Source organism: Suricata suricatta, chromosome 15 (genome assembly GCF_006229205.1).
Source record: "Suricata suricatta isolate VVHF042 chromosome 15, meerkat_22Aug2017_6uvM2_HiC, whole genome shotgun sequence".
In the NCBI taxonomy this organism is placed as follows: Eukaryota; Metazoa; Chordata; class Mammalia; order Carnivora; family Herpestidae; genus Suricata; species Suricata suricatta.
Window position 1 is genome coordinate 22,218,077 of NC_043714.1, and position 26,622 is coordinate 22,244,698.

The 26,622-nt window shown below is 40.2% G+C and overlaps 2 protein-coding genes across 2 annotated transcripts in view; both read left to right on the forward strand.

The window, feature by feature from the left end:
- The first annotated feature begins 3,670 nt into the window (after window positions 1–3,670).
- TMEM70 (transmembrane protein 70) lies at window positions 3,671–12,223 on the forward strand. The gene is made up of 3 exons (XM_029923371.1): window positions 3,671–3,994; window positions 5,160–5,265; window positions 11,574–12,223. The coding sequence occupies exons 1-3, from the start codon at window positions 3,788–3,790 to the stop codon at window positions 12,029–12,031; spliced, it is 771 nt and encodes a 256-aa protein (XP_029779231.1). The 5' UTR covers window positions 3,671–3,787; the 3' UTR covers window positions 12,032–12,223.
- Window positions 12,224–17,781: 5,558 nt separating this feature from the next.
- LY96 (lymphocyte antigen 96) overlaps window positions 17,782–26,622 on the forward strand; it is a 29,320-nt gene continuing 20,479 nt past the window's right edge. Inside the window, exon 1 of the mRNA XM_029923830.1 lies at window positions 17,782–18,005. Coding sequence (XP_029779690.1) covers window positions 17,843–18,005 — 163 coding nt within the window. The 5' untranslated portion in view covers window positions 17,782–17,842. The remainder of the gene's footprint in view (window positions 18,006–26,622) is intronic.

The window sequence follows — 26,622 nt, forward strand, 5'->3', positions numbered from 1 at the left end:
CTCCCGTTCTTTCTCTTTTCCTCATTGCATTATCACCCTGTAAAGGATCATTATATTCGTTGCTTAGAGGAAGATAGAATTTTCCAGATGAGGATACTGAGGCTAGCTAATGCCAGATTTAGGGCTAGAATCTAGTCTAGGATAAGTTTTTTTTTATGTAATCAATATAATATGCTTACTGTGCTTATTATATTGCTTAGTATGAAAAATATAGATTGCAGATAAGTATGTTTATTCCATGCATTTTTTACATAATCATACTCTGTATATATGGTTTTATATTTTAAATTTACAATTTAATTTCTCTGTAACCAAAATCTCAACAGGCATCATTTTTAATGTCTGTATAGAATCACATTGTCTAAATGTGATTTTGACAATCTGTTGACAAATTGCTTTCTGGAAAGATTCTTCTTTATATGTTGTAAACCAGTAATGTATAAAGAAATATTTAGGGTTCTTATCAGGATACTAGCTTTACCAACGTCTTTTTCTTTTTTCCATTGTGCCATTTTGTCCTTAAACTCACCCAGAAGGCAGGAAAGAGAGCTGGTGGATGGGGAGGAAAGACAGCTAAAAAAACAAACAAAAAGGACATACAATAATGGGGGCCATACATTCTACAAGTGATCATTGTTTTTCAATTTTATATCAGCTTCCATTTTTTAATGTTTATTAATTTTTTAGAGAAAGACAGAGGACGAGGAGAGGAGGAGCAAAGAGAGAGGGAGACATAGAATCTGAAGCAGGCTCCAGGCTCTGAGCTGTCAGCACAGAGCTCCAACTCAGGAGCTGGGAGATCATGATCTGAGCTGAAAAATCTGTGCCAAAGTCAGACACTTAACCAACTGAGCCACCCAAGTGCCCCTATTCAGCCTCCATTTTTTATTTTAACTTTTTAATTTTTTAATTTATTTTTTTAAATTTACATCCAAGTTAGTTAGTATATAGTGCAACAACGATTTCAGGAGTAGATTCCTTAATGCCCTTTACTCATTTAGCCCATCCCCCCATCCCCCCTCCCACAACCGCTCCAGTAACTCTCTGTTCTCTATATTTAAGAGTCTCTTATGTTTTGTCCTCCTGCCTCTTTTTATATTATTTTTGCTTCACTGTCTATCTGTTTTGTATCTTAAAGTCCTCATGAGTGAAGTCATATGATATTTGTCTTTCTATGACTGACTAATCTTGCTTAGCGTAAAACCCTCTAGTTCCATCCACATAGTTTGCAAATTGCAAGATATCATTCTTTTTGATTGCCAAGTAATACTCCATTGTGTGTGTGTGAGTGTGTGTGTATCTTTATCCATTCATCCATCGATAGACATTTGAGATCAGCCTCCATTTTTAAAGGGAACCGGATAGATGATATGAATGGGGTATCAAGGTATATTTTTAAAGTCCTAGTATCATTCTAAAATCTCATTCAACTAGTTTAAATTCAACTGCTGTCTCTATATTATTAGAACTGGGAAATCTATTTTAGCATAAGTAACACTTCAATGTAATTCTACAGCATAGAATTTTCAGAATATAATCTCAGTTTAACTATTTAGAAATCTTGATAAGTAAGCCAAATATTATTTTCATTTGCTTACAGTATCTGTGGGGTGGGGGTATCTAAGCTTAGCAGATGTTAAAATTCAGGTTCTCAGTATATTATTGAAGTAATCAGTCAAGGAAGCCATTAGACTGAGATGGCTCTAATAACTTGGTGGCCTATGTAAGCAAACCAAACCTAAACCAGAATTAATTCCTATAAATGTTTAAGAACAACTAGTCACAGATAGCCAACTAGATTTCCCCAGATAATGAAACTGCTTAAACAATAATAAATGAAAGAACTTCCTTGCTTCTTCTCTGTGAACACCTTGCCCCTAGTTCCTCTCAGTGGAGGACTCAACCACTTTCAGATTGATGTTGCCCAATTTGAATAAATTTTTGCTCAAATAAATGAAACATTTTTAATATATCTTAATTTATCTTTGTAACAATATTAAAACACTATATTAAAAGAAAATTTTAGACATAGATCAGTAAAATGGAAAATTGATACTTGTAGTGTCAATTACACTAAACAGAAGAGTTTTAAAAGTCTAAGTGGAAGAGGGGCATCTGGGTGGCTCAGTCTGTTGAGTGTGAGACTTGATTGGGGTTCAGGTCATGATCTTGCAGTTAGTGGGATCTGGCCCTCTGCACTCCCACCTCAGGCTCAGTGCCCTGACAGCACACAGCCTGCTTAGGATTCTATCCTTTTCCATTCTTTTGGTCCCTTCCCCTTGTTAAAGGTCAGTTTATGGAATATAATGGGTTAAACTACTTATGGAATGTATTGTATGATTTGTTGCAAAACATTCCCGCACCCCTTTTCTATGGCCCAGCTAAGACCACCCCTCCAGAAAAATGCTTACTCACTGACTAACTATGATTGGTTATCTTAGAAGAACAAAGAACTAAATTGATAGGTTCCCGCCAAAAACAAGTATCTGCGTGTCACAATGTAATTGGCTATCATAGAATCCTGTGTATGTCTATATAAGCTCACTGTAACCTTTGTTCAAGGCCATTCTCTGCTCCTTAAGACCAAGGAGATCAGGTTTGGTACTGCGGTGAATAAAGTTTTGCCTCGCTTCAATTTGGCCTTTGGTGGGCTTTTCAACATCAGCCTGCAACACCCCTCTCATGTGCACTTATGTGTGTGCACATTCTCTCTAAATAAATAAACTTAAAAAAAAATGTAAGTGGAAGGTAACTAAGAAAATGAAGTTATTCATAAAGAAGCAGTGTAATTTTACCCTTTTGGATACCCAGAGAGAAAAGTAAACAGGATCTGGAGTTGTCAAGATATTAGTTTAGACTTTCAGTTTGATCCTCTCATGTGCCAATCGCATCTGGAGTCGAAAACATTGTTCTGAAATAGTAAACAAAGGTGTGTTCACTAGTTGGATGCTCATCCTTCAAGACTCCGCTAACCTGAAGCCTTCAGATGGTCTGAGTCCAAAATAATTATGCTGTCTTTTGGGCTTCTGAAGCATTTTGTAAATTGGTATCTTTTAATTATATTGCACTACTACATTTTAGCTTAGTTTTATGGGTTTCCTCCGCTATATTAGCACAATGGATTCCTAATTTTATGCAGTATCTTTATATTCTCTGCTCACTGTCTTCACTGTAGGCCTTCAATATCTCCTAAACACGTAATAAACAAACGTGTATATGGATGTGATGGATTCCAGAAGATGTATTTGACAAGTATCAGCATTTTGTGAAGAGGTTACATTTATTGTCTACCAATTCAATGACTGGATTAAATTACCATTCATTTTTGTCCAAATCGCATTATTACTCAGTGATAACAGGCCAGAAACATTTTCCGGAAAGAAAATCATTTTGGAGTCCTAGAAAATGACACCAACGAAAATGAAAGATTTAACCGTGGCTTCCAGGCTAGGTCCTTCGCGCAAGGCTGTCCCCTCTGCCCTTCCACATTCGCGCGAAGAGCGCTAAAGTTGGGAAAGTAAAGCCGCGCGCACGCTGCCTGTCTGCGGATCCCTGCAACTAGACTCCGGTGGGCGGTGTTCGGAGCTCAGTCCGCAGGGAACGCGCGTGGCACGGAAGGTTGCAGGCAGGCCGTGTGTTCTGCGCACGCGCGTTAGTCCAAGCCTGCCCCGCGGACTTCTGGGGCGGGGCGAGCGTGTCTGGTCCCAGCTCCCGACGGCTTGGGAGCCGGGCCTCCCGGTTCCCGCAGCCGCTGTTTCGCTGTCGGCCGCCGCTTGTCACGCGCGGGATGCTGCTTCTGGCTCTGGGCAGCCCGTGGGCGGCCGGACTTCGGCTCGGCGGGAAGAGGACAGTGCGGTGGGCGGCCGCCGCGCTCCGAGGCCCTGGAGTGGCCGCCTCGCGGGTGGCCTGCAGCGGCTCCGCGGGGCTGGTTGGGGGTAGAAGTGAGGGGCTGCGGGGAGCGTGGCCACTGTTCGGCAGTCGAGTGCGAACGCAGGTCTGCGGTCTGAAAGCGGGATGGAGAGGAGGGTGTGGGTAGTAGACCGGGCCTGGGGAGCCCCATCCCCGCCTGCCTGGTGACTTTGGTGCAGAGGGAGCCAACCGAGGGCCGCGCAGAAGTACGCGGCCTCCTTGGGAAAGGGCCTGGAGGTCCTAGGGTTTACAGCACCCACGAGTCTAGGAAGATGCGTTGGAATGTGGTCATTTTCTGGGCGGGTCCAAGTAATTTACAGGTGGTTGCAAACCCAGCGGGTGTGTGATGACTCTTTTCTTTCTATCCTTGGGCGTAAACTCGGAGGGGTTGGTTTGCAACTAAATTACAGGCACCACCTGGAGACCTTACTCAAATAAGCGGACTTTTAAGGTTGTTCTAATTTTTATTAGGTGAGCTTATTGTAAGGAATTATTTTGCTCCTTGGAAAAGGGGGGTGGAGACGTTAATGCTCTCATTTTGTCTGAATAAATTGTCTCCTAATCCTGCCCTGTAATGTATCCAGATTAGCAAACAAGGTTGAAATTTGGAAATGCCTAATATGGACATTGGAATCTAATTAAACTTCAGGATAAATGGGTTAGACATGCCTTTTACATTTGAAAGTGTGTGTATACTGTGAAATTTTTAGATATTCGGAATCTCTTGTTCTGTGAAATTTGATACTGGATTTCAGGTGAAATATTTTAAGGGAAACAAGGTACAAGGAGATGAATAAGTAAAGAGTTGTTCTTTAAAAAAAATACTAGCTATAGTATAAATATTTTAGAAGTATTAAAAACAGTCTGGACTTTAAACAATTCGAATTTGCAGTGTTTTATTTACATTATATTGAGGATTTTGTTTTTTGAAAAGCTAATAAGTTTAAATTTTTTACGTTTTTATTAACCACAGAATGGAAGAGACTATTCCATTTAAGTTTTTACTTATTCAAAGTCATACTTTATCTAGACAGTCTTCACACTCCAACTCTGCATATTGTGACCAGAGTTCAGGAAAGCAATTTTGTTAATTTGATGTCTTTAGCTCTGTACATTATTTGGGGGAGAATTCCTTAAGTCACCTATGTGACAGTTCTCTTTTACTCTTCATTATAATTGAAAAAATAAATTAAAAGTTCATGTAAATGCACTTTATTATGTACTCACATTAATGGTCTCTGTTTCAATAGATCCCTCTTTGTTGGGAAAGATGTGTTCAGTGCTTACATACACAGGTTGAAAAATCAGAAGATGGAAGGCTGATTTATACTGGGAACCTGGCCCGAAGAATATTTGGTGGGTAATCAGAAGTGAGGGTAACTTACTTTGTAAAATGTACTACCTGTTATTATAACACCTCTTAATCACAAGATAAGAGGAAAAATTAGGTTATAATTTTTTTTTTCTTGTGGCCTCTTAATGCAAGATTCAGAGACTGAGTGAGACCTTTGTGTTTCTGGGAGATTTAAAAAAGACTCTTGAAGACTCTTGTGATCTATGGCTGGGTGATAAAGCTTCCATCCTTTTGTCACCTCCCAAGATGTTTAACAAAATAAAATGGAACAAGGAGTGTCTATTTATTTGTGTAATGGTTGAATATGTAGAGAAAAAATGTGGAATACCCCTTAAGAGTAGTTATTTTGAGAGAATACACATTTACTTAATATGTGGTGTTTGTTTTGGCCTTTATTATTTTATTTTGAGAGACAGAGATCGAGTGGGGGAGGGGCAGAGAAAGAGGGAGACACAGAATCCCAAGCAAGCTCCAGGCTCTGAACCATCAGCACCGAGCCCTGTGCAGGGCTTGAACCCACAAACTGTAAATTCTTGACCTGAGCCAAAGTCAGATGCCTAACCGACTGAGCCACCCAGGCGCCCCCATATGTTTTTAAATTCGGCAGTTAAAATGAGCACATAATACTTACATAATTTTAAAAAATATTACTTTTACAGCTTTTCAGTTCACCTTAGAAGTTTCAAGAAGCATGTTTATTTAGTGGCTTTTGTGGGTGGCAGAGAGTAATGGAGAGGAAAAACTGTATTAAATAGCTACGTGTTTGAAGCTCTTTCTTTAGTTCTTAATTTGGTAATTTAGTATGAAATAATTTATTAGGTAAGGTCAGAAGAACTTAGGTAAGTAATTCAAGTTCCTGAGATTGTATCTCATTTTAATAATCTTAAAATAAAGAATAACCTGAAATATCTGAAGGATTAGCTTAGAGCAGGTCAGCCACAGAATCTCAGCACCTGCATTTGCATTCCTGTTTTTGATTATGCTCGAGTCAACAGATAATCTAAACTATATTCTGGAGGGGAGCCTGGGTGGCTCAGTTGGTTAAGCTCTTGGTTTTGATTCAGGTCATGATCTCATAGTTGGTGGGTTCAAGCACCATCTCGGGTTCTGTGCTGACAGTAAGGAGCCTGCTTGGGATTCTCCCTCTTTCTCTCTCTGCTCTTCCCTGCTTGTTCTCTCTCTTTCTCAAAATAAATAAACTTCCAAAAAAAGTTTTTTTAATTTACTCTGGAAATCTATTCAGTTCTCAAGTGTGAGGCATCAAAATAGACTGTGTTTGGAGTACAGTTTTAGATATTTAAAACTTTGGCAATAAGGGCTGAGTATAATCACTATTGAGAGAGGTTGGGAAGTTGCTGGAAAATTTAATTTTGAGTGGGTAGCCGTTTCTTTAGGAGTAGGCCATTGAGCCTTTGTCACATATCTGGCCCAGGATATCTGGATTTAAACTACTAGCTCTGTTAACAGGGACACCCGTGATAACTCTTTGTTATGAACAGACACTCTTCCTTCAAATGCAAGGAAAGCTTACTAATTTATTTTTATTCGAGTTCATTCTGTGAAGATGAGAACATAAATGGTTAATTTTTGTGTGGTTAGGATGTAAAATTTGTGGAAGAACATAGCCATCCATGGTATTCAAAGTTCTAGAATTGTAACTTATATAAGAACTTAAGTGTTCTTTCAATATTATGGTAATAGAAAGTCACTATATATACTTTACAGGGATTCGTGTTTTATTTATTTCTTTACTTATTTTAAAGTTTATTTAATTATTTTGAGAGAAAGCACGTGAGCTTGAGCCAGGGAGGGGCAGAGAGAGAACCCCAAGCAGGCTCCACACTGTCAGGGCAGAGTCTGATGCAGGGTTAGAGCCGAAATTTAGAGTCGTATGCTTAACCAACTGAGCCACCCAGGCACCCTGATTACTAGTTTTTTAATGTAGAAACTGAGGGAGAAACATTTTTTTTGATGTGAAACTGAATGAGAGACATTAAGATAGAGGTGGCATTCTTGGAGATTATTTAAACTACCATATGGATCCTAGTTTAAAGACATTTGAAGAGTCTTTTAGTTGATCGCTCTTGTTAATTCATCAACAAACAATGAACTGATGTCATTCATAGTTGTCTCATTTTAGGAGAAGAATTTGAACATGAAGAGGTGTGAAAGAAGGGCATCCCAGGAATGGAAGTAGTAAGAGCAAAGACATGAAGCGGGGAAAGCCCAGAATATATTGTTTAGAAAATGGCAGTTATGGGGCACCTGGGTTTCTCAGTCAGTGAAGCGTCCTACTTTGGCTCTGGTCATGATCCTGCGGTTTGTGGGTTTGAGCCCCGCATCAGGTCTATGCTGACAGCTCAGAGCCTGGAACCTACTTCAGATTCTGTCTCCTCTCTGCCTCTCCCCCACTCATGCTCTGTCTCTCTCAAAAATAAACACTAAAAAATTAAAATAGGGCACTTGCGCAACTCAGTTGGTTAATCCTCTGACTTTAGCTCAGGTCTTGATCTCACGATTTGTGGGTTCGAGCCCTGCATCAGACTCTGTGCTACCAGCTTGGAGCCTGGAGTCTGTTTAGGATTCTATGTCTTCCTCTCTCACTCTGCCTTTCCCGTTCTCGTGTCTGTCTGCCTCTCTCTCCCTCAAAAATAAACATACATTAAAAAAAAAAACTTAAAAAATAAAAATAAAGAAAATGGCAGTTATGTCAATCCAGGCAAATAAAGTATATGGTACATTAGTTTACTCAGACTCTTGTAATAAGTTTCCATAAACTTAAAGCAACAAATTTGTTCTCAGTTCTACAAGCTAGAATTCTGAAATCAGGCTGTTGGGAAGGGCCGTGTTCTCCCTGAAGGCTCTAGGAAAGAATTCCTTGCCTCTTCCAACTTCTGGTGTTTCCCAGCAATACTTTGTGTTCCTTGGCTTGTAGACGCGTAACTCCAATTTCTGCTTCCTAATTCACACGGCCTTCTCTGTGTCTCTGTCCTGTTTTGTCCTTATAAGGATGTTCTCATTGGATTCATGGCCCACCCCATTCCTGGATGAACTCATCTCAATTTTTGATGGTCTGCAAAAACCATGTCTCCAAATGAGGTCACATTTGGAGGTTCTGGGTGGACATGAATTTTGAGGTACACTATTCAACCCCCTACAGAGTGACAGAAGTCCTGGGGAAAAAAGAGAGTTGGAGGGACTAAGATGGCTTTTCTTGGAGGTACCTTGGTCCCCATTGTAACCCTATTGTATTGTATGTGTGCCAGTGGCATAGCAACTACCTGTGGGAGGAAGGAAGGAATTATTTGTAAATTACTGATGCAAGATAATTAAGCCTTTAACCAAAGGAACGTATGAGACTGTTACAGCCTCGCCAACAGTATGTTAAGCTTTTGGGTTTTGGCAGTTTTTGGGAAAAACAGTATCTCACTGTGGTTTTAATTTCATTTTTCTTATGTTTGAGGTTTATTAACATTTCATCTGTTTAAGGGCCAGGTGTACTTTTGTTTCAGTGAACTGTCTGCTTCTATTTCTGGTGTGTTGTGGACAGGGTTATGATCATCTTCTCATAGCCTAGTAACCTTTTACATGTTGCATGATTTTAACCCTTTGTGATTTAAGTTGCAAATACTTTTCTCATTTGTCTCTACTTTGCTTATGTCCATGTACATTTTAAATCAGATTTAGGTGTCTTTCTTTTTGATTATTTCTCTGTTTTGAGTCATAATTAGAAAAGTTTTCTTGGGGCATCTGGGTGGCTCAGTAGGTTAAGTGGCTGACTTTGGCTCAGGTCATGATCTCACGGTTTGTAAGTTCAAGCCCCATATTGGGATCTGTGCTGACAGCTCAGAGCCTGGAGCCTGCTTCAGAGTCTGTGTCTCCCTCTCTCCCCCTCCCCTGCTCACGCTCTGTCTCTCTGTCTCTCAAAAGTAAATAAAAACATTAAACAATTTTTTTAATGTTTTCCTTATTTTCAGGTTGTAAAGAACTTCATGAATGTTTTCTTCTTTTATCTCTATGATTTTATTTTTTACATTTAAATATTTGGAATTTTTTTCAAAATTCCAAATTATTTGGATTATTTGGAATTTTCCTAGGAGCTGGTATGACAGATGGATTGAATTTTATCTTTTTATATATGGCTATACATTTGTTCCAACACCACTTTTGCCCACATATTTGAGATTTATAGTATATAAATATAATTTAAAATATAAATTTCCAGGGCGCCTGGGTGGCTCAGTCGGTTGGGCCTCTGACTTCGGCTCAGGTCAGATCTCGTGCTCGTGGGTTCGAGCCCCGCGTCAGGTTCTGTGCTGACAGCTGGCTCAGAGCCTGGAGCCTGCTTCCAGTTCTGTGTCTCCTTCTCTCTCTGCCCCTCCCCCTCTCATGCTCTGTCTCTCTCTGTATCAAAAATAAATAAAACATTAAAAAAAATTAAAATATAAATTTCCATATGCAGTTAGGTTTATTTCTAGATTTTCCATTTTGTTCACCTGATCTGTCTTATTGTGCACCAGTACCACACATTTATAATTATAGTCTTATGTTTTAATATCTATCTTCTCCCCACCCTTTTTTCTTATTTCGTTTTTCCAAATTAACTTTATAACCAATTTGTCTAGGGTCTCTTTTCTATTTTCTAGAAATTTATATTTTAAGTCATTTATTGTGATAAAATATATATAACATAAATTTACCAACTTAACCATTTTTGGTTTTATTAATGTTTTTTATGGTTATTTATTTTGAGAGAGTATCCACAAGTGGTGGAGTGCAGAGAGCGAGAGAGAGAGAGCTCCCAAGAAGATTTCACACCTCATCACAGAGCCTGATGTGGGGATTGATCTCATCAGCCACATGATCATGACCAAAATCAAGAGTCATTTGCTTAACCTACTGAGCCATCCAGGCGCCTCTTAACCATTTTTAACTATGTATTTCAGATGTCATTGATTTGTAAATTCTTTTTCCTTTTTTTAACATTTATTTTTGGGAGAGGCACACACAGAGTGTGAGCCGGGGAGAGTCAGAAAGGGAGACACAGAATGTAAAGCAGGCTCCAGGCTCTGAGCTGTCTGCATAGAGCCCGACGTGGGGCTCAAACCCACAAACTGTGAGTTCATGACCTGAGCCACCCAGGTGTCCCTAGATGTCCAACTTGAATGTCTTCCTTGTTGAAGAAGTTGAATATATTTCCCACATGTTTCCTTTATTGTTATTATTTTTTAAGTTTTTATTTTTTTATTTTTTATTTTTATTTAAAAAAATTTTTAATGTTTTTTTAATTTATTTTTGAGAGACAAAGTGTGAGCAGGGTGAATCAGAGAAAGGGAGATACAGAATCCCAAGCAGGCTCCAGGCTCTGAGCTAGCTGTCAGCACAGAGCCTGATGTGGGGCTCAAAACCAGGAACTGTGAGATCATGACTGAGCCAAAGCCAGGTGCTTAACCAACTGAGCCACCCAGGCGCCCCAGTTTTTATTTTCTTTTGAGAGAGCCGGGTTCAGCATGAGTGAGGGAGGGGCAGAGAAAAAGGGAGAGAGAATCCCAAGCAGGCGTGGAGCCTATTGGGCTCGAACTCACTAGCTGTGAGATCATGACCTGAGCTGAAACCAAGAGTCAGATGCTGAACCAACTGAGCCACCTAGGTGCCCTATTTCTCACATGTTTCTTAACTACTGGTGGGTTATTTTCGTGTGTGTGGTTTTTTTTTTTTTTTTTTTTTTTTTTTGGTAGTGTGTTCTTTTAATCCTGGGCACATAGCCTGATAACGTGAATTTAATTTAAACATTTAATGTTAGGTATGTGGAAGGGTTTATTAATAGTGTTACTTGACAATCTGCTGACTGAATTAACTTTTATAGTATTCATAAGGATCTTTGAGTAATATTGAATCTTTTATTGGGGAACTTAGGTAGAAGGCCAGTTAACCCAAAAGCAGATTTCTTACCCGGAGAGGCAGTGCAGTGTATTGGTCCATGGCCTGGACACCGTCAAATTGCCTGGGTTCGAATCCCAGTACTGCCACTTGGCAGCTTTGTGATATTAAGCAAGTGCATTATTTTTCTCATGTCTCAATGAGAGTGATGATGATAATTGTACATCTGTTTCATAGTGCTTTTTTGAAGATTTTGTGAGTAAAATATATAAAGTATGTAAAGACAGAGCCTAGGAAATAACAATCATTGTATGTGTGTTTTGATTTTGTTGTTTTGATAATGATATAAGAAGGTGGAAGTATTAATTGGATCAGTTGATTCTTTTATAATATGTATAAGTATTAATCTCCCATTTTTTTTCCTATGTAGGTGTGAAATGTTTCTCTTACTCTACAAGTATCATCAGCCTTGCATTTCTACCATACATTTTTGCACAAAATAACATTATATTTGGAAGTCTGCCTTTGCAAATACTATTTTATGGCATCATAGGAAGCTTTACAGTGATCACTCCAGCGCTTCTTCACTTTATTACAAAAGGCTACGTCATTCGCTTGTACCATGAAGCTACAACAGACACTTACAAAGCCATCACTTATAATGTTGTGCTTTTGGAAACAAGTACAGTGTTCCACCAAAATGACGTGAAGATTCCAGACAGCACACATGTGTTTACCACGTTTTACGCTAAAACAAAATCACTGTTAGTTAATCCAGCGCTCTTTCCAAACCCTGAAGATTATAACCATCTAATGGGTTATGACAAACCATTCACTTTTGATATGGAAGAAGACAGTGAAAAGAAACAGGTTAAAGATGAGAAATGAGTCTGCTGTTTCTATGTTTGTGCTTCAATGTGATTTATGTTCCAATGTGTAATAATTAAACTGTCTTTACTTTTGTTTTCTGTTAGTGAGTGATTGTTAAAACTAATTTGAAGTTGTATCAAACAACTTTTAATTAATTTTCTGAGAATTATGTTTCTGTATAATAAAATAAGCTATGTTTGAAAAACAAAACATGTAATATTCTACCGTTTATGTTTTTAAAAAGTGAGAGTACACATTCATGCTGGCATATGCATAAGTAATTTTATCTAAGTGTGGTTGCCTCTAACCTGAGGATCAGATGTCAGAAGCAAATAGAGCTGTTTTTCCTTTATGTTTGGATTTTTCTAAGTGTGAAGACACTTAACTTTACGCACATTACAATCTCTAATTTTAAAAATTCAAAAATTACAGGAAGCAGTGTTAATCTGCCTTTGGTTCAAAACACAAGTTTCTGCCTATCTTCTCTGGCGTAGTTGCCCAGAATAAGAATCTCCATGTCCAGTTGAGTGTGGTAGCTAGAGGAGAAATGGTAGCCTAAGTAGTGATGTCTTTGAAGTCCTGGCATTTTAAGATTTTTAACCTCTAATTATAAGATTAAAGTTGGTTCTTGTGAAGGATTTTCCACAAGGAGCAAAAGACCTCTCAAATCATGCTACTTAGGTCAGGAGGTAACTTCTTAGGTGCCTAGAGTGTGCCAGGTACTGTGCTGGGTGTCCGTCACCGTCCGGAACAAAGCACCCAGTCCGTACGGAGCTGCCACACGTCTCCTGTCATCTGCCCCGGTGGCACGTCTCATCATGGCTTACCTGTGGTTGAGGAAGGTTGATGGGGAAGCAGCAGAGGCATCACTAGTTGACAGAGAAAGATCAGGTCTGAAGCTGCTGGAGTCTTCCAGGAGAGAGTAAGGTAGAAAAGTGCTCTCATTTCTGAGACCCAGAGCCCGCCCTCTGCTAGGATCAGCCAGCTTATGATCCTCATAGCGGGCTCTAGGGCTCAGAAATGTGAACTAGCTGGTACCGTTTCTGTCCTCAGGTTGGGCCTCTGCCTGCTCCTCTGTCCTCTGTCACCTGGATCAATACCTGTTGCTATTTTTGCAGCTAATGTGATTTGTATATTCTGGTTAAAAAATTATTTCATGATTCAATGCTCATCAAATATCAGAAAGTAGACGCAAGAAAAAATAATCACTCTTAGTTTCACTCCTAGAACAAAAAACAGCATTGTTAATACGTTTCCTTCCAAGTGTCACTTCGTTCATAACTTGTTTTGAGTACCTCTATCTCTTTCTTTAAATGTCCTGTATCCATATAATTTTGTCACCTGTGTAGTGGAATGAAAAACCTAATTTTATTAGTATCATCATAATTCAGAAGACAACTTTGGGGATAAGAAGCCTAAAAACTGAGATGACTTCCCAAGTGCGTGGTCTGGAATGACACCCAAGAAGTAGAAAAGGAACAGTATGCGTAGAATGTGATTCGTCACTGAAATAAGTCTGCAGAAAATTCAGACCAAGGTGAGGAGGAGAAATTTATACATCTCTCTCTCTGCCACTTTACTAACTTCACCTCAGGTAGAATAACCTTGGAAAGGTTGGGAAGGTGAGGACTGTTCCACTATCTAGAGAAAGGGCATTGAGTTTGTTTTTTATTTGAATCTCGAAAGGCAGGATGTTCTTGGCTTACATCTGGGTTACATCAAGTAATAAAACCCACTGATAATTTATTTTGTAGTCCTTTTTTTAAATTTTATTTTTAACATTTATTTATTATTGAGAAACAGAGACAGAGCATGAGGATGAGAGGGGCAGAGAGAGGGGGAGACAGAATTCAAAGCAGGCTCCAAGCTCTCAGCTATCCGCACAGAGCCTGATGCGGGGCTCGAACTCACCAGCGGTGAGATCATGACCTGAGCTGAAGTCAGACACTCAATGGACGGAGCCACCCAGGTGCCCCAGTAATCCTTTTTTCAATCATCCTGAAAGAATTCAGCTTTTGGAAGCAAATGCAACAAAATGGCCGTTAAGTCTAAGTGATAAATTTTGAAAACTATTCTAATTTATTGCAGAACACTTTGTACCTTTGTTGTTAGCTTCCTTTTCATTGAGAATTTTAATCATTCAAAAGTAGGAGTACAATGCACCAACCTGACTATCATCTGGATTCAGTATTTACCAACTGATTTGTTGTCAGTGTTGTTTCATCTAGACCCTAACCACTTACACTCTACTTATTTGGGAGCAAAAACCCAGATATCATTACATTTCTTGACTAATTGTTAACACTGCCAGATAAGGACTTACAAAATTATAACTAATACCATTCTACCAAACTGCTCCCCTCTCCCAAAGTTATCAAATATTCAATCTGTTCAAATTTCCAATTTCCTCCCCACATTTTGTTTGGATTAAGATCTAGGAAAAGTTCCTACCTTATTCATACCAATTTATGAAATGTCTTTTCAGACTCTTCTTATCTACAGCCCCTCCATTTCTTTCACTTTGTTTTTTTTTCTCCCTCGTAAATTATCTGTTGAGGAAACGCTTGTCTGTTACATCTTTTCCTGGTCTAGATTTTCTGATTGTATCCCTGAGGTGTAGCTTTACATGTTTCTATATCCTCTGCATCTCCTATAAATTGGTAGTAGGACTTGAGGCTTCCTCAGATTGAGATTTGACTATTTTGGACAAGACAAAATCGTAGGTAATGTTGCTTGTATTAGTTATCTACTGCTGCATAACAAATAGCTTCTAAAAGCCAGAGGTTTACAACGTGATACCACACAGTGCCTGTTGGTCCAGTATCTGGGAATGGCTTAGCTGAATGGTTCTGGCTCAGGTTCTCTCATGAGGTGGCAGTCGAGGTATCAGCTGGTGCTTCTGTCATCTGACGGCTTGGTTACATGACTGACAAATTGGTGCTGGCTTTTTGGCAAAAGGACTCAGCTTCTCACCACATGGCTCTCTCTTTAGGGCTACCTGCAACCCCCAGAGCAAGGGATCTAAAGGGCAGGGTGGAAGCCACAATGATATGATCTACCTTGGAAGTTGCATGCTGTAATTATGCAATATTTTATCAGTTACACAATCAGCCTTATTCACAGGTGGAGAGGACTCCGACACAAGGGTTTGGGTACTAGGAAGCAAGGATTGTTGGGAGCCATCTTGGAGGCCGGCTACCATAGTGTTCATCTATCAAGAAATAACACAAGGTCTTTCTGTCTCTCTCTCTCTGTGAGGTTAGAAACCATTGATGCTCAGTGCCTGAGTTCAGTAAGTCCTTAGGTGTTGCAAAATGGTTGTATTCTATTTTTCCTTTTTAATATATTAGCTGATTACTTCTAAAAGTAGAGAAAAGAGTGGGGCGCCTGGGAGGCTCAGTCAGTTAAGCATCCGACTTCAGCTCAAGTCATGATCTCACAGTTTGTGAGTTCGAGCCCCGCATCGGGCTCTGTGCTGACAGCTCAGAGCCTGGAGCCTGCTTCAGATTCTGTGTCTCCCTCTTTCTCTGCCCCTACTCCACTCATGCTCTGTTTCTCTCTGTCTCAATAATAAATAAACCATTAAAATTAATAATAATAAAATAAAAGTAGAGAAAAGAGTATGAGGAGGCAAGGGAAACTTACCCCATCTCCTGTCTGGGTACCAGTAGTTGAGTTTCTATAGAGAAGTCAGGATAAATGTTTGATTCTTTCGCTTTATTTACCGGTTTTCAAAAGAGTTGGCTTCCTAGCATCATCTGATAATTAGACTTAAAAAAAAAAAAAGCTCATAGCTCATATGTATATATAAATATGTACACTTCATTGCAGTTAACTATCTTTGTTTAGGCTGAATAATGGTCCCCCAAGATGTTCATGTCTGGAAACTGTGAATGTCACATTATATGGCAAAAGGGATTTTATAGATAGATCTTGGGGAGATTCCTAGACTATCCAAATGGTTCTAGTGTAATCACAGTGTTCTTTTTTTTTTTTTATGTTTGAATTTTTGAGACAGAGAGTGAGTGGTAGAGGGGCAGAGAGAGAGGGAGACACAGAATCAGAACAGGCTCCAGGCTCTGAGCTGTCAGCACAGAGCCCAATGCAGGGCTCAAACTCAGGAACTGTGAGATCATGACCTGAGCCAAAGTCGGATGCCCAACTGACTGAGCCACCTGGGTGCCCCCACAGTGTTCTTATAAGGAGTCAGGAGTCAGGAGGCCAGAGAAGGTGATAGGATGATGGAAGTGGAGATGGGAATGCTGAACTTTGAAGAGGAGGAATACAAGGGTTGAAGTTCTCTGAGAAGAAAAAGTAAGGAAACATTCTTCTCCCAAAGTCTCCAGAAGGAACCAGCGTTGACTTTGGCCCCACGAAACTGATTCCAGACTTCTGACCTCAGAGCTGTAAGAGAACACGTTGGTATTGTTTTAAGTCACTAAGTTAGTGGTTATTTGTTACAGCATCAATATGAAACCTCTCTTTGGTCAGTGGGGCCTGTCTTCATGTTGGTTATCTAATGTGATAAGACATTCTAGACTCCGACTTGTACATTTTCTGCCCCAGATCTGGAGTCAGCAATTTCTCCAGTCTTTATTCTTCTTAGTGGGGAATGGTATTTTGAGACCATTAGGGGCATGCATAGGCTTTTCTTCTTGTTCTTTTTTAAAGAATTTTTAAATGTAAAATATATAATATAAAATTTAATATTCAACCAGTTTTAAGCATAAGTTCAATAGTGTTAACTTTACTTTGCTGTGTAACAGATCTCTAGAACTTTTTATCTTGCAAACCTGAAACCCAATACCCAATAACAACTCCCATTTCCCCCATTCTCCCATGGATTTTTGCCTTTCTAAAAGTGGGAAGCTTTTACCTACATATGATAATTTTCCTCTAAACTTGTAGGTTTTTAGGTCTTGACTCCCTGCTATTTTGGCTACTAATTCCAAACTATGTCCTTTAAAGGATTTCAAGTAGTGGGGAACCTAGGTGGCTTAGTCAGTTAAGTGACCTTGGCTCAGGTTATGATCTCTTGGTTCATGAGTTCAAACCCCGCATCAGGCTTTCTGTTGTCGGCACAGAGCTGCTTTGGATCCTCTGTCCCCACTCCCCTCCTCTCTGCCCCTTCCCTGCTGTGCTCCCTGTCTCTCTCAAAATAAATAAACTTTAAAAAGTTTTTTTTTAAAGGATTCCAAGTAGCAAAGTATCTAAAAGATGAGCTATTATTTCTAGAACAGAGTGAGAATTTTGAAATTCATGCCACATGCAAAATAATGACCATTTCATTATCAGGGTTAAAATATTCCCTGCACTTGCTTAAGTAAGTGCATTCTCAAGCCTGGTGTGGCCCCAGCCCACAGCGCAGAGCTATGCAATGTCCCGTGTCTGGGGTCTCATCTAGTCTGGCTCTGCCCTGTGGCTGCACTATTGCAGAGCAGAAGTAGTTTGCATAAGACTATTCAGTTCAGACCTACAGGGCCAGCTCCCTGGGCCAAGAGACACTGTTGTATAAAAACTTGTGGGAGAGAAGAGCCATACAGATGAAAAAGAAGTACCAGTCTGTTGGGATTCTAAGGGAGACCTACAGACTGGTTCTGTTACTATTGACTGGGAAATACCTTGTCTTGTTTTTAAAGTTCTGTGCTCTCATTTGCATCAAGTGTTCTAGAAAAGTATATTCTAAATCATTTTCCTTTCTCCCCTTGCCGGAAGTACTCAAATATTAAGCACATACACACAAAAGAGGAAACAGTTGGACAGGGAACTCAGAAATCATGTGACCAATGACTAAGATAAATCTTTCCTGCTTACTGAGAGAGGAGTCTGATGATTAGTTACATTCTCCTTGCATTTTTAAAGTTTTGGAGATACTCGATCATGTTTCCCTTTATACTTTTCTCCACTCTGTTTTCTTTCATATTCACTGAACCTGGGGAGCAACAGTGGATCTGCAACTCTTCTGATTCCAGTGTCTGGTACTCCCACTGTGGTAAGTAAAAGTGCAACAAGTGCTTCGAGGGTAAGTTTTTACAGGAACGAACGTCACTTTGCTGTCCCGGGAACACAGGAAGTGACAGTGTGTTCCAGCTGCTGCTGCCGGCTGCAAATGTGATGCCAGGCTACCATCCCCTGTGGGTGTTCTTCATCTTTCACAGACTTCCCAAGTCTCTAGACTGTGTTGAACTTGACTTCTAAGTGCTTCTGTCGTTCCCTGTGGTCAACTCTCTCCACTGTGAGCCCTGTTTCAGATTCTTAGGCAGAACTCTTTGCTTCTGAGCTTTTGCCTCAGACCCAAAACTTACTGGTTCTCCTTGAGAAGGTAGAATCGTCCTAGCTGCCTTTTGGAATTGATTATTGCTCTGGTATGTGATTTTTTTTCAGCAAAGCAGTAGGCACATAACAGGTACTTTTCAAGTGTTTCAGGCTGTGACTTTTGAGCGGTCTTGGAATTACCTCCCTAAGTGTATGTTAGCCTGGTTCTGTCAGTTACTAGCTGTGTGACCCCGAGCAAAAAGTACCTAGCCTCTCTGTGTCCCAGCTTTTTTTTATCTGTAAAATGAAAGTGATTTTAAAGCTGTTTTACAAGGATTGTTGTAGGTTAAGTTTTTAGCACATGGCCACATAGAAACAACAGTACTGATTACTTGAAAAAGCAGCCATACTCTAGTGTTATTTACCAACTGTATCATTGTTTTTTGTTTTTCCTCCCTATGTCTCTATAAATGTCTGCCAGACTGAATGCACCATATCAGGGCTTGACTGCTGTTTTGGTTTGGTACTTTCTATTGCGTTGCTTATCATGGGTTGGCTGGCCTTTCTAACCTATTAGCTGTATCAGGAAGGGTTGATGCTTCCGCAAATGCTAGCTTTTCGAAATTCTATTGGGAAAAAGGATTGGTGGTTTAATTGTCTGGGGGAGATTTACAAGCGTGCTCTGAGTTCTGAGAAGTTTTATAATAAAAAAAAACATACCCTATTTAGTCTCCAGATTTTCAGTGTTATTCTATTATGAGTGTGGCGACTGTCCTGAAAAGCACACTCTGACAAATGCTAATATAATAAAGTTACTTCCAGGGCATGAGTGTGATTGCCAGTATGAGAACAAGGTTGAACTGTGTGATCAGTCTTACACTTGGGGCTTTTTTCCTATGTGTGGATTATACTGAATTTCCTTTCACTTTATCTCTGAAATTTCTCCGTCCTACAAGATCAGTTTCCTCCTCCAGGAAGTCCCTCAGTGTACTCTGCTGCCAAGTCTCTCCTCTCCTTTGGCTTCTATGTGTACCACACATTGATTACATCACCTTTTCTTTTCTTTTTTTTTTTTTTTAAGATTTTATTTTTAAGTAATCTCTACGCTCAACATGGGGCTTGAATTTACAACCCTGAGATCAAGAGTTGCATGTGCCACCATCTGAGCCAGACTGGCACCCCAGTGAAGCACCTCTGTGCCATATTTCACATGCACCCTTACTTATCTTACATTTTTCATTATTCAGCTTTTTTGTTTTGTTTTGTTTAGAAAGTGCACACATGCCAGGGAGGTGCAGAGGGAGAGAGAATCTCAAGCAGGTTTTACACTGTCAACCTGTCAGCACAGAGCCTGATGCAGGGCTCGATCTCACAAGCCCTGAGATCATGACCTGAGTTGAAATCAAGAGTTGATCGCTTAACTGACTGCACCACTCAGGTAGACCCATTATCTTTCAGTAACAAAAATCCAGTTTGCCTTTTGATTTGATTTTTGTGGAAGATCTTGTGTCTTTCAGTCTAATGGTGAGAAATCCTGTGGTCTTTTCCTGCTATCTCACTGATGTAGGGACTGAGGGGCAAGCAGGGTACAGAACTACAGTAGTGCTATGCCCCCTGCCATGTCATCTTCTTCCCTACCATGGAGAATCTATCCCTATCCCGGCTGAGCCCAAAATCCATGTGTGGGAAGCACTGTTTCCTGTAGGTGGTCCTGTGAGGATGTTGGTAACAAACAGCCCCTGTCTTAGTCTTTCTGTGAGGATGATCTCCATTTGGTGAAGCTATGGGGTATTTATAGTGTTTTAGTTTGCTAGGGCCACCGTAACAAAACACCAAAGACTGGGTGACTTGACAGAAATTTATTTCTCACAGTTCTGGGTGTGGAAATCTAAGATCAAGGGTCATCAGTTTTGTTTCCTTCTGAGGCTTTTCTCCTTGGCTTGCGTGTGACTGCCATCTTGCAGGGTCTTTATATGGTCTTTTCTCTGTGTGCACTCATGCCTGGTGACACTCTGTGTCTAAATCTTCTCTTCTTATAAGGACACCAATCATTTTGGAGTACGGCCCACCCTAACAGGTTCTTTTTAACTGAATCTCCTGTTTAAAGACCCAATCTCCAAACAGTCACATTAGAATTTCCACATATTAATTCGGTGGGGGAAGGGGGAGGGCGAGGATTCAGCTTATAACCTACAGAAATGGCAAGAAGTAGCTGTATGTTCCTCAGCTTTGGAAAAGGCATAAAATGCAGGTGTGCGAGCCAGTCTATAAGACCCTGGGCACATGCCCCCTTATAACCTAAGTCATCAGACTCTGATTCAGTTCTAGCCTTCACCTTATGTATTTATTTATGTATTGCTATAAGTAGTCCAGAACACTAGAAATTAATGGATTATTGACTTAAACCAACATTCACTGAGCTTCTAGCATATGTCTGTTCTGAGCCCTGAGGAGATTTTTTAGTAGCAAACAACAAAAACAAGCGTCCCAGCAGTAAGTGGAGTTTTCAGCAGTAAAATATTCACATGTCAGATGGTGGTAATTGCTGTGTGAGAAATAAAGAGCAGGGGAGGAGGCAGAGCGCACAGATGGGGAAGCGGATTGCATTATAAAGTAGCATGGCCAAGGAAGGCCTCCCTGGGAAGGTGACATTTAGCAAGGGCCTGGAATAGTTGGGGGAGTGAGCCATGCAGCTGTCTAGGGGAAGAGGTAGAGCAAAGGGGGCACACAAAGGTCCTGAGGTGGAGACGTGTCTAGTGTGTTGGAAGGATAGCAAGGCGGCCTGTGTGGCTGTGATGGAGAGAGCCGGGGAGGAGGGGAAGCAGTAGAAGAAGAGGTCATAGAGGGAAATGGGGAGGAGGGGAGGACTTTGTAGGTCAGGTGCTGGTTTATCCTTTACTTTAAGCAAAGCTTGGTCTGGCTCCTGTGTGGACAATAATCTGTCAGGGGGCGAGGGTGGGGGGAGGAAATGTGTTGGGAGGCTGTTGTGCAATAACTCCAGCGAGAGGTAATGGTGACTCACATCAAAGGAGTAGTGGTGGAGGTGATGAAAAGGGGTCAGATTCTGCAAGGATTCCGAAGGTGGAGCCGACAGGACCTGCTGACTGATTGGGTGTGTGCTTGCAGCACGGCCCTCCCAGCCAGGCAGCAGGTATATCCTGGTATCGTGCATGATGCCCCACTCCGAGCAGGCCAGCCTCTTCTCTGGCCTTTAATCATACTTCTACTATTCTGTAACTTGAAATATCTGTGTCCATTTTTCTATTTCATGCAAACCTTTTGTGGTCCATCCAAAGTCTCATGTGCCCTACAGAGCCTAGTCAAGTCAGCTGAATTTAATGCAGTTTAACAAGCTTTATTTAATAGGCATTAAGTTTACTTATTTTTATTTTTTTAAACGTTTATTTATTTTTGGGAGGCAGAGAGACAGAGCAGGAGCAGGGGAGGGGCAGAGAGAGAGGGAGACACAGAATCCGAAGCAGGCTCCAGGCTCTAAGCTGTCAGCACAAAGCCTGATGTGGGGCTTGAACTCAAGAGCTGTGAGATCATGACCTGAGCCGAAGTCCACCGCTTACCCGACTGAGCCACCCAGGTGCCCCTAATAGGCATTAAGTTTAGTTGTTATGATAAGGAGCACTGAGAATGCAAAGGCTAGGTAAGAAAGAGCCCGTATCTCAAGGAACTTCTGGCTTTTGTCTTATGTGTAGTAGGATGAATAACTGTCTATGACCCGAGGATTCAGTCATTCACTCTATAAACTGAACAAACTGAGCATGGCCACTGCGAGTCCAATAGCCATTTGGAGCTGGAACTCTTGACTTATGCTGAGCTGAGCCTACTTCGTCCTACCTTTCCCATCTCATCGTTCACCTAATTCCTTTGCCCCCAAAGCAGGGGTATCTTTTTATTATCTCTTTTCCTTATCTTCTACATTCAATGTATTCCCATTTTCATTATTTCCAGAATATATTCTAAAGCCAACTACCTCTGACTCTCCTCTGCTTATCACTCACACCCCCTCTCTCTTTTGGCTTCTGTAGCAACCTCTCATATTCTTTCTCCCCTATAATTCTTGTTCCCATATAATTTGTTCTTGGCACTGGAACCAGAGAGGTCTTCTGAAAATGTAAATAAGTCAGACAATGTTACTCGTCTTGTTTAAAACTTTCCAGTGGATTTCCACTGCAATTAGAGTGAAATCCTAACTTTATAGCAAGACCTCCAAGACCCCTCAAGATTGCCCCTGCCTACTTGTCTCATCCCTATGATTCCCACCCACGCTCTTTTATAACTTTCCATTCACACTGGCTTTTATGATTGTTATTGTTTATATTACCAACATAACAAACATAAGAGTTACCCTTTTAACCATTTTTAAGTGTACCATTCCATGGCATTAAGGGCATTCACAATGTTGTATAATCATTACCACTATCCCATTTCCAGAATTTTCATAATCCCTAAGAGAAACTCTGTACCTATTAAACATGAATTCCCTGGGGCGCCTGGGTGGCTCGTCGGCTAAGCCTCCGACTTCGGCTCAGGTCAGATCTCACATTCGTGGGTTCGAGCCCCGCGTCAGGCTCTGTGCTGACAGCTAGCTCAGAGCCTGGAGCCTGCTTCCAGTTCTGTGTCTCCTTCTCTCTCTGCCCCTCCCCCTCTCATGCTCTGTCTCTCTCTGTATCAAAAATAAATAAAAACATTAAAAAAAATTAAAAAAAAAACATGAATTCTCTATTTCTCCCTCCCTCTAGTTCTTGGTTTTCCACTCCCCTTTCTGTCTCTGTGAATTTGCTTACTCTCATATAATGGTGTGTGTTTGGGTGTGTGAATGTGCATGTTTCTGTTGTTGTTGTTGACACATTAAAGTCATTTCACCTCTCTGAGTCTGCACTTACTAGAAATCCTTCTGATTGAAACACTCTTTCTCCAGTTTTCAGAGGCCTGGTTCCTTCCTGTCACTCCCTGAGTAACGTCGTGGAAGTAACTCCACCATCCCTAGTCCCCACTCCTCCGTCTCCCCTCACTTCACACATACTCTTTATCCCATGACCCTATTTGATTTTTTTATTGGCATATACATTTCTCTTTTAACTTTTTATTTTTCAAATGTTTATTTATTTATTTTTGAGAGAGAAAGGGTGTGTGAGTGGGAAGGAACGGAGAGAGAGATAAACAGAGAGAATTCCAAGCAGGCTCCACACCATCAGTGCAGAGCCTGATGCAGGGCTTGAACTCACAAACTGTGAGATCAAGACATGAGCTAAAATCAAGAGTCAGATACTTAATCGACTGAGCCACCTAAGTGCCCCTTGACATGTACATTTCTCAAGAGCAGGGCCCATGACTTCTTGTTCACTGTTGTTTCTTTAGTGCCTAGAGAGATGTTTGTCACATAATGGGTGCCAAGCAAAAGTGAATAAGCACACATTTCTCTTCTGCTGCCTGGCACTGTGTTCTGGGTCAGGGACATGAAAAACAAATGAGACATTTTTCCTTTCCTGATAGCTATGCATTTTCATGGAGACAGATATATAAATGAATAATTGTAATAAAGATTTACAAATGACCATTGAAGGATGGTCAAATACTATGAACGATTGTGTGTTTATGACTGCGAGAGTGAGGGGGTGTGGAGGAGTCAAGGAAGGCTTAACAGTGTTGATGATATTTGTATACACTTTGAAGGAGGAGAAGGAATTTCTTGACTGATGATGACAAGGACATTCCTGACCAAAGGGACTGCATACTTCTGTACTGGAAATTCCATTAAAGAGGTAAAATGAAGTGGTATGATGGTTCAGTTCCGGCCAACATTTCATCCCTAAACCTCCAACAATACTTACTGCCAGCACTCAGAGTGGCATTTCATTTTCTGTGCCTGCTGCTGCTGCCTGGAAGGATGGGTTAAGACAGATTTGAGAGGCAGAGCTCAGTAGGAAAAAGTGCAATGCTGGATTAACGAAGCTCACCTTACAGCTGCCGGTAAATTGGAGCCTCTTGCTCTGCACATTTGTTGAAACTGGTTACCACTTTCTGTAATAAACCAAATATAGAACTTGATCACATACATGGTGGCTTTAAAGTAATGAAGGTATCTTCCAATAGTTCCCAAATCCTTGTAAATAATAAAATCACATGCCATACAGAGTTATACAATCTTTTGACTCTTACATCTAATTATTTTCTGTAAGTTGGTCTTATCTTCCCAGAAAATTCATGAACTTCCTGATGTTAAGACTAAACCTTGTATCTCTGTTCTTCACTCTCTAACACCCCAGGCCGGTGCCCACCCTGCTCTGATGCCTAGCCCAAAACTGAGCACCCTCAGGGGCTCTCTAAACATTTGTCTGATCAGATTGAATTGTTGATGTTATCATCATAATCAGACAACTTCAGACATGTGGGAACCTTCGCTGGAAATAGAGAATTGCCCTTAGTAACATGGCTTTGGTGATTCTCTGCGTTTAACTTGGTCTTAGCTTCTGCTCTAGAGTCTGGTCTGCTTGCTCTGAGGATTTTCTACAAGGATATGGCTGTGACAGAAGATACTAGCTCAGGGCCTAGAGCCTGCTTCCGGTTCTGTGTCTCCTCTCTCTGCCCCTCCCCCTCTCATGCTCTGTCTCTCTCTGTATCAAAAATAAATAAAACATTAAAAAAATTTAAAAAAAGATACACACAGTACACTATGCTTGGTAATGCATATAAAAGTGCCCATATTTCAATGCCATAACAAGCTTTTTCTCCCTAAGAAAGGTAATAATGGATATTAATTATACAAATCTTTGAAAGTATAGCTGAAAATGAAGAAAATAAGGCAACCTAAGCCTGTCACAGTTAAGAGTTGACCACTGTCAATATTCTAATTCTGGTAAATATTATTTTAAATATATAAAGACATATCCTATAAAACTAGAATCGTACTGTTGGGTAATCAGGTTTTTAAAAAACTTGATTATATACCATAAATATCTATGTCATTTAATATTCAAAAAATTCATTTTAATGGCTTCATATTCATTTAATAAATAGGTATACAATATTTATCCAACTACCTCTATACATGTCTAATTGAGATATAATTGACATGTAACATTATATTAGTTTCAGGTGTACAGATAATGGTTGGATACATGTGTATATTGCAAAATGATCACCATACTAAGTCTGGTTAACATCCATCCCACACATAGCTATAAATTTTCTTTTACGATGAGAACTTTGAATGTCTATTAACAATTTTCTTTTTTTATTTTTTAACATTTATTCATTTGTGAGAGAGAGAGAGAGTACGAGTGAGGGAGGGGCAGAGAGAGAGAGAGGGAGACACAGAATCTGAAGCAGGATCCATGCTCTGAGCTGTCAGCACAGAGCCTGATGCGGGGCTCAAACCTAGGAGCAGTGAGATCATGACCTGAGCCAAAGTTGGACACTTAGCCGACTGAGCCACCCAGGCACTCCTATTAACAACTTTCAAATGTACAATATAGTTTTATTAACTATAGTTACTGTGCTATACATTACATCCCAGGACTTATTTATTTTATAACTGGAACTTTATACCTTTGGACCATCTTCAGCCATTTTTGTTCATCCTCACCCCCCACCTCTGGCACCCACCAATCTCTTCTCTGTATCTATAAATTTACTGTTTTGTTTTTTAGATTCCACATATTAGAGAGATCATATGGTATTTGGCTTTCTCTATCTGACGTAACATAATACCCTCACAGGCTATCTGTGTTGCAAATTGGGCATTTTTTCCCTTTGGTCATAAATTATTTAGGGATGAACATCTTTTGGCCAAATATTTGTGAACATCCATAGTTAAGTGAAATGACTATTAATATAATTCATTCCAGATAATTTTGTTGCAGATAAACTCAATTAATTGAATAAAAGATGTTAACATTAATTTTAAGGGCTGCATTCAGGGCCAATCCATGCAAACCTAGTATTGTCTCTGTCTCCTCCTCCTCAGTGCTTTTATGAACTCTTCTTCTACACCTTTCTTGAAACTCCTTCTTCAGGAAGACTGTTCATTAACGTATTCATTCATTTATTCACTCGCTTAACATTTACTAGATCTAAGTACTTGATGTATATTTTCTTTTCCGAAACAATGGAACATACACAAAGTGAGGAGAGTGGGGAAAAGGAGAGCAATGTAGACAAGAAAAGGTTAAGAAACCTCCAAAATAGAACAAATAATTTTATGAAAATATGTTTGGGAAGGTTTTTTTTCCTCCACACAGTTTAAAATAATTCAGCATCTTTGCCCTCCATCATAACCATATTAGGGCATTAAAACACTAATCCATTTACATTGTGGGGAGATTTATTTTCTGTATTTT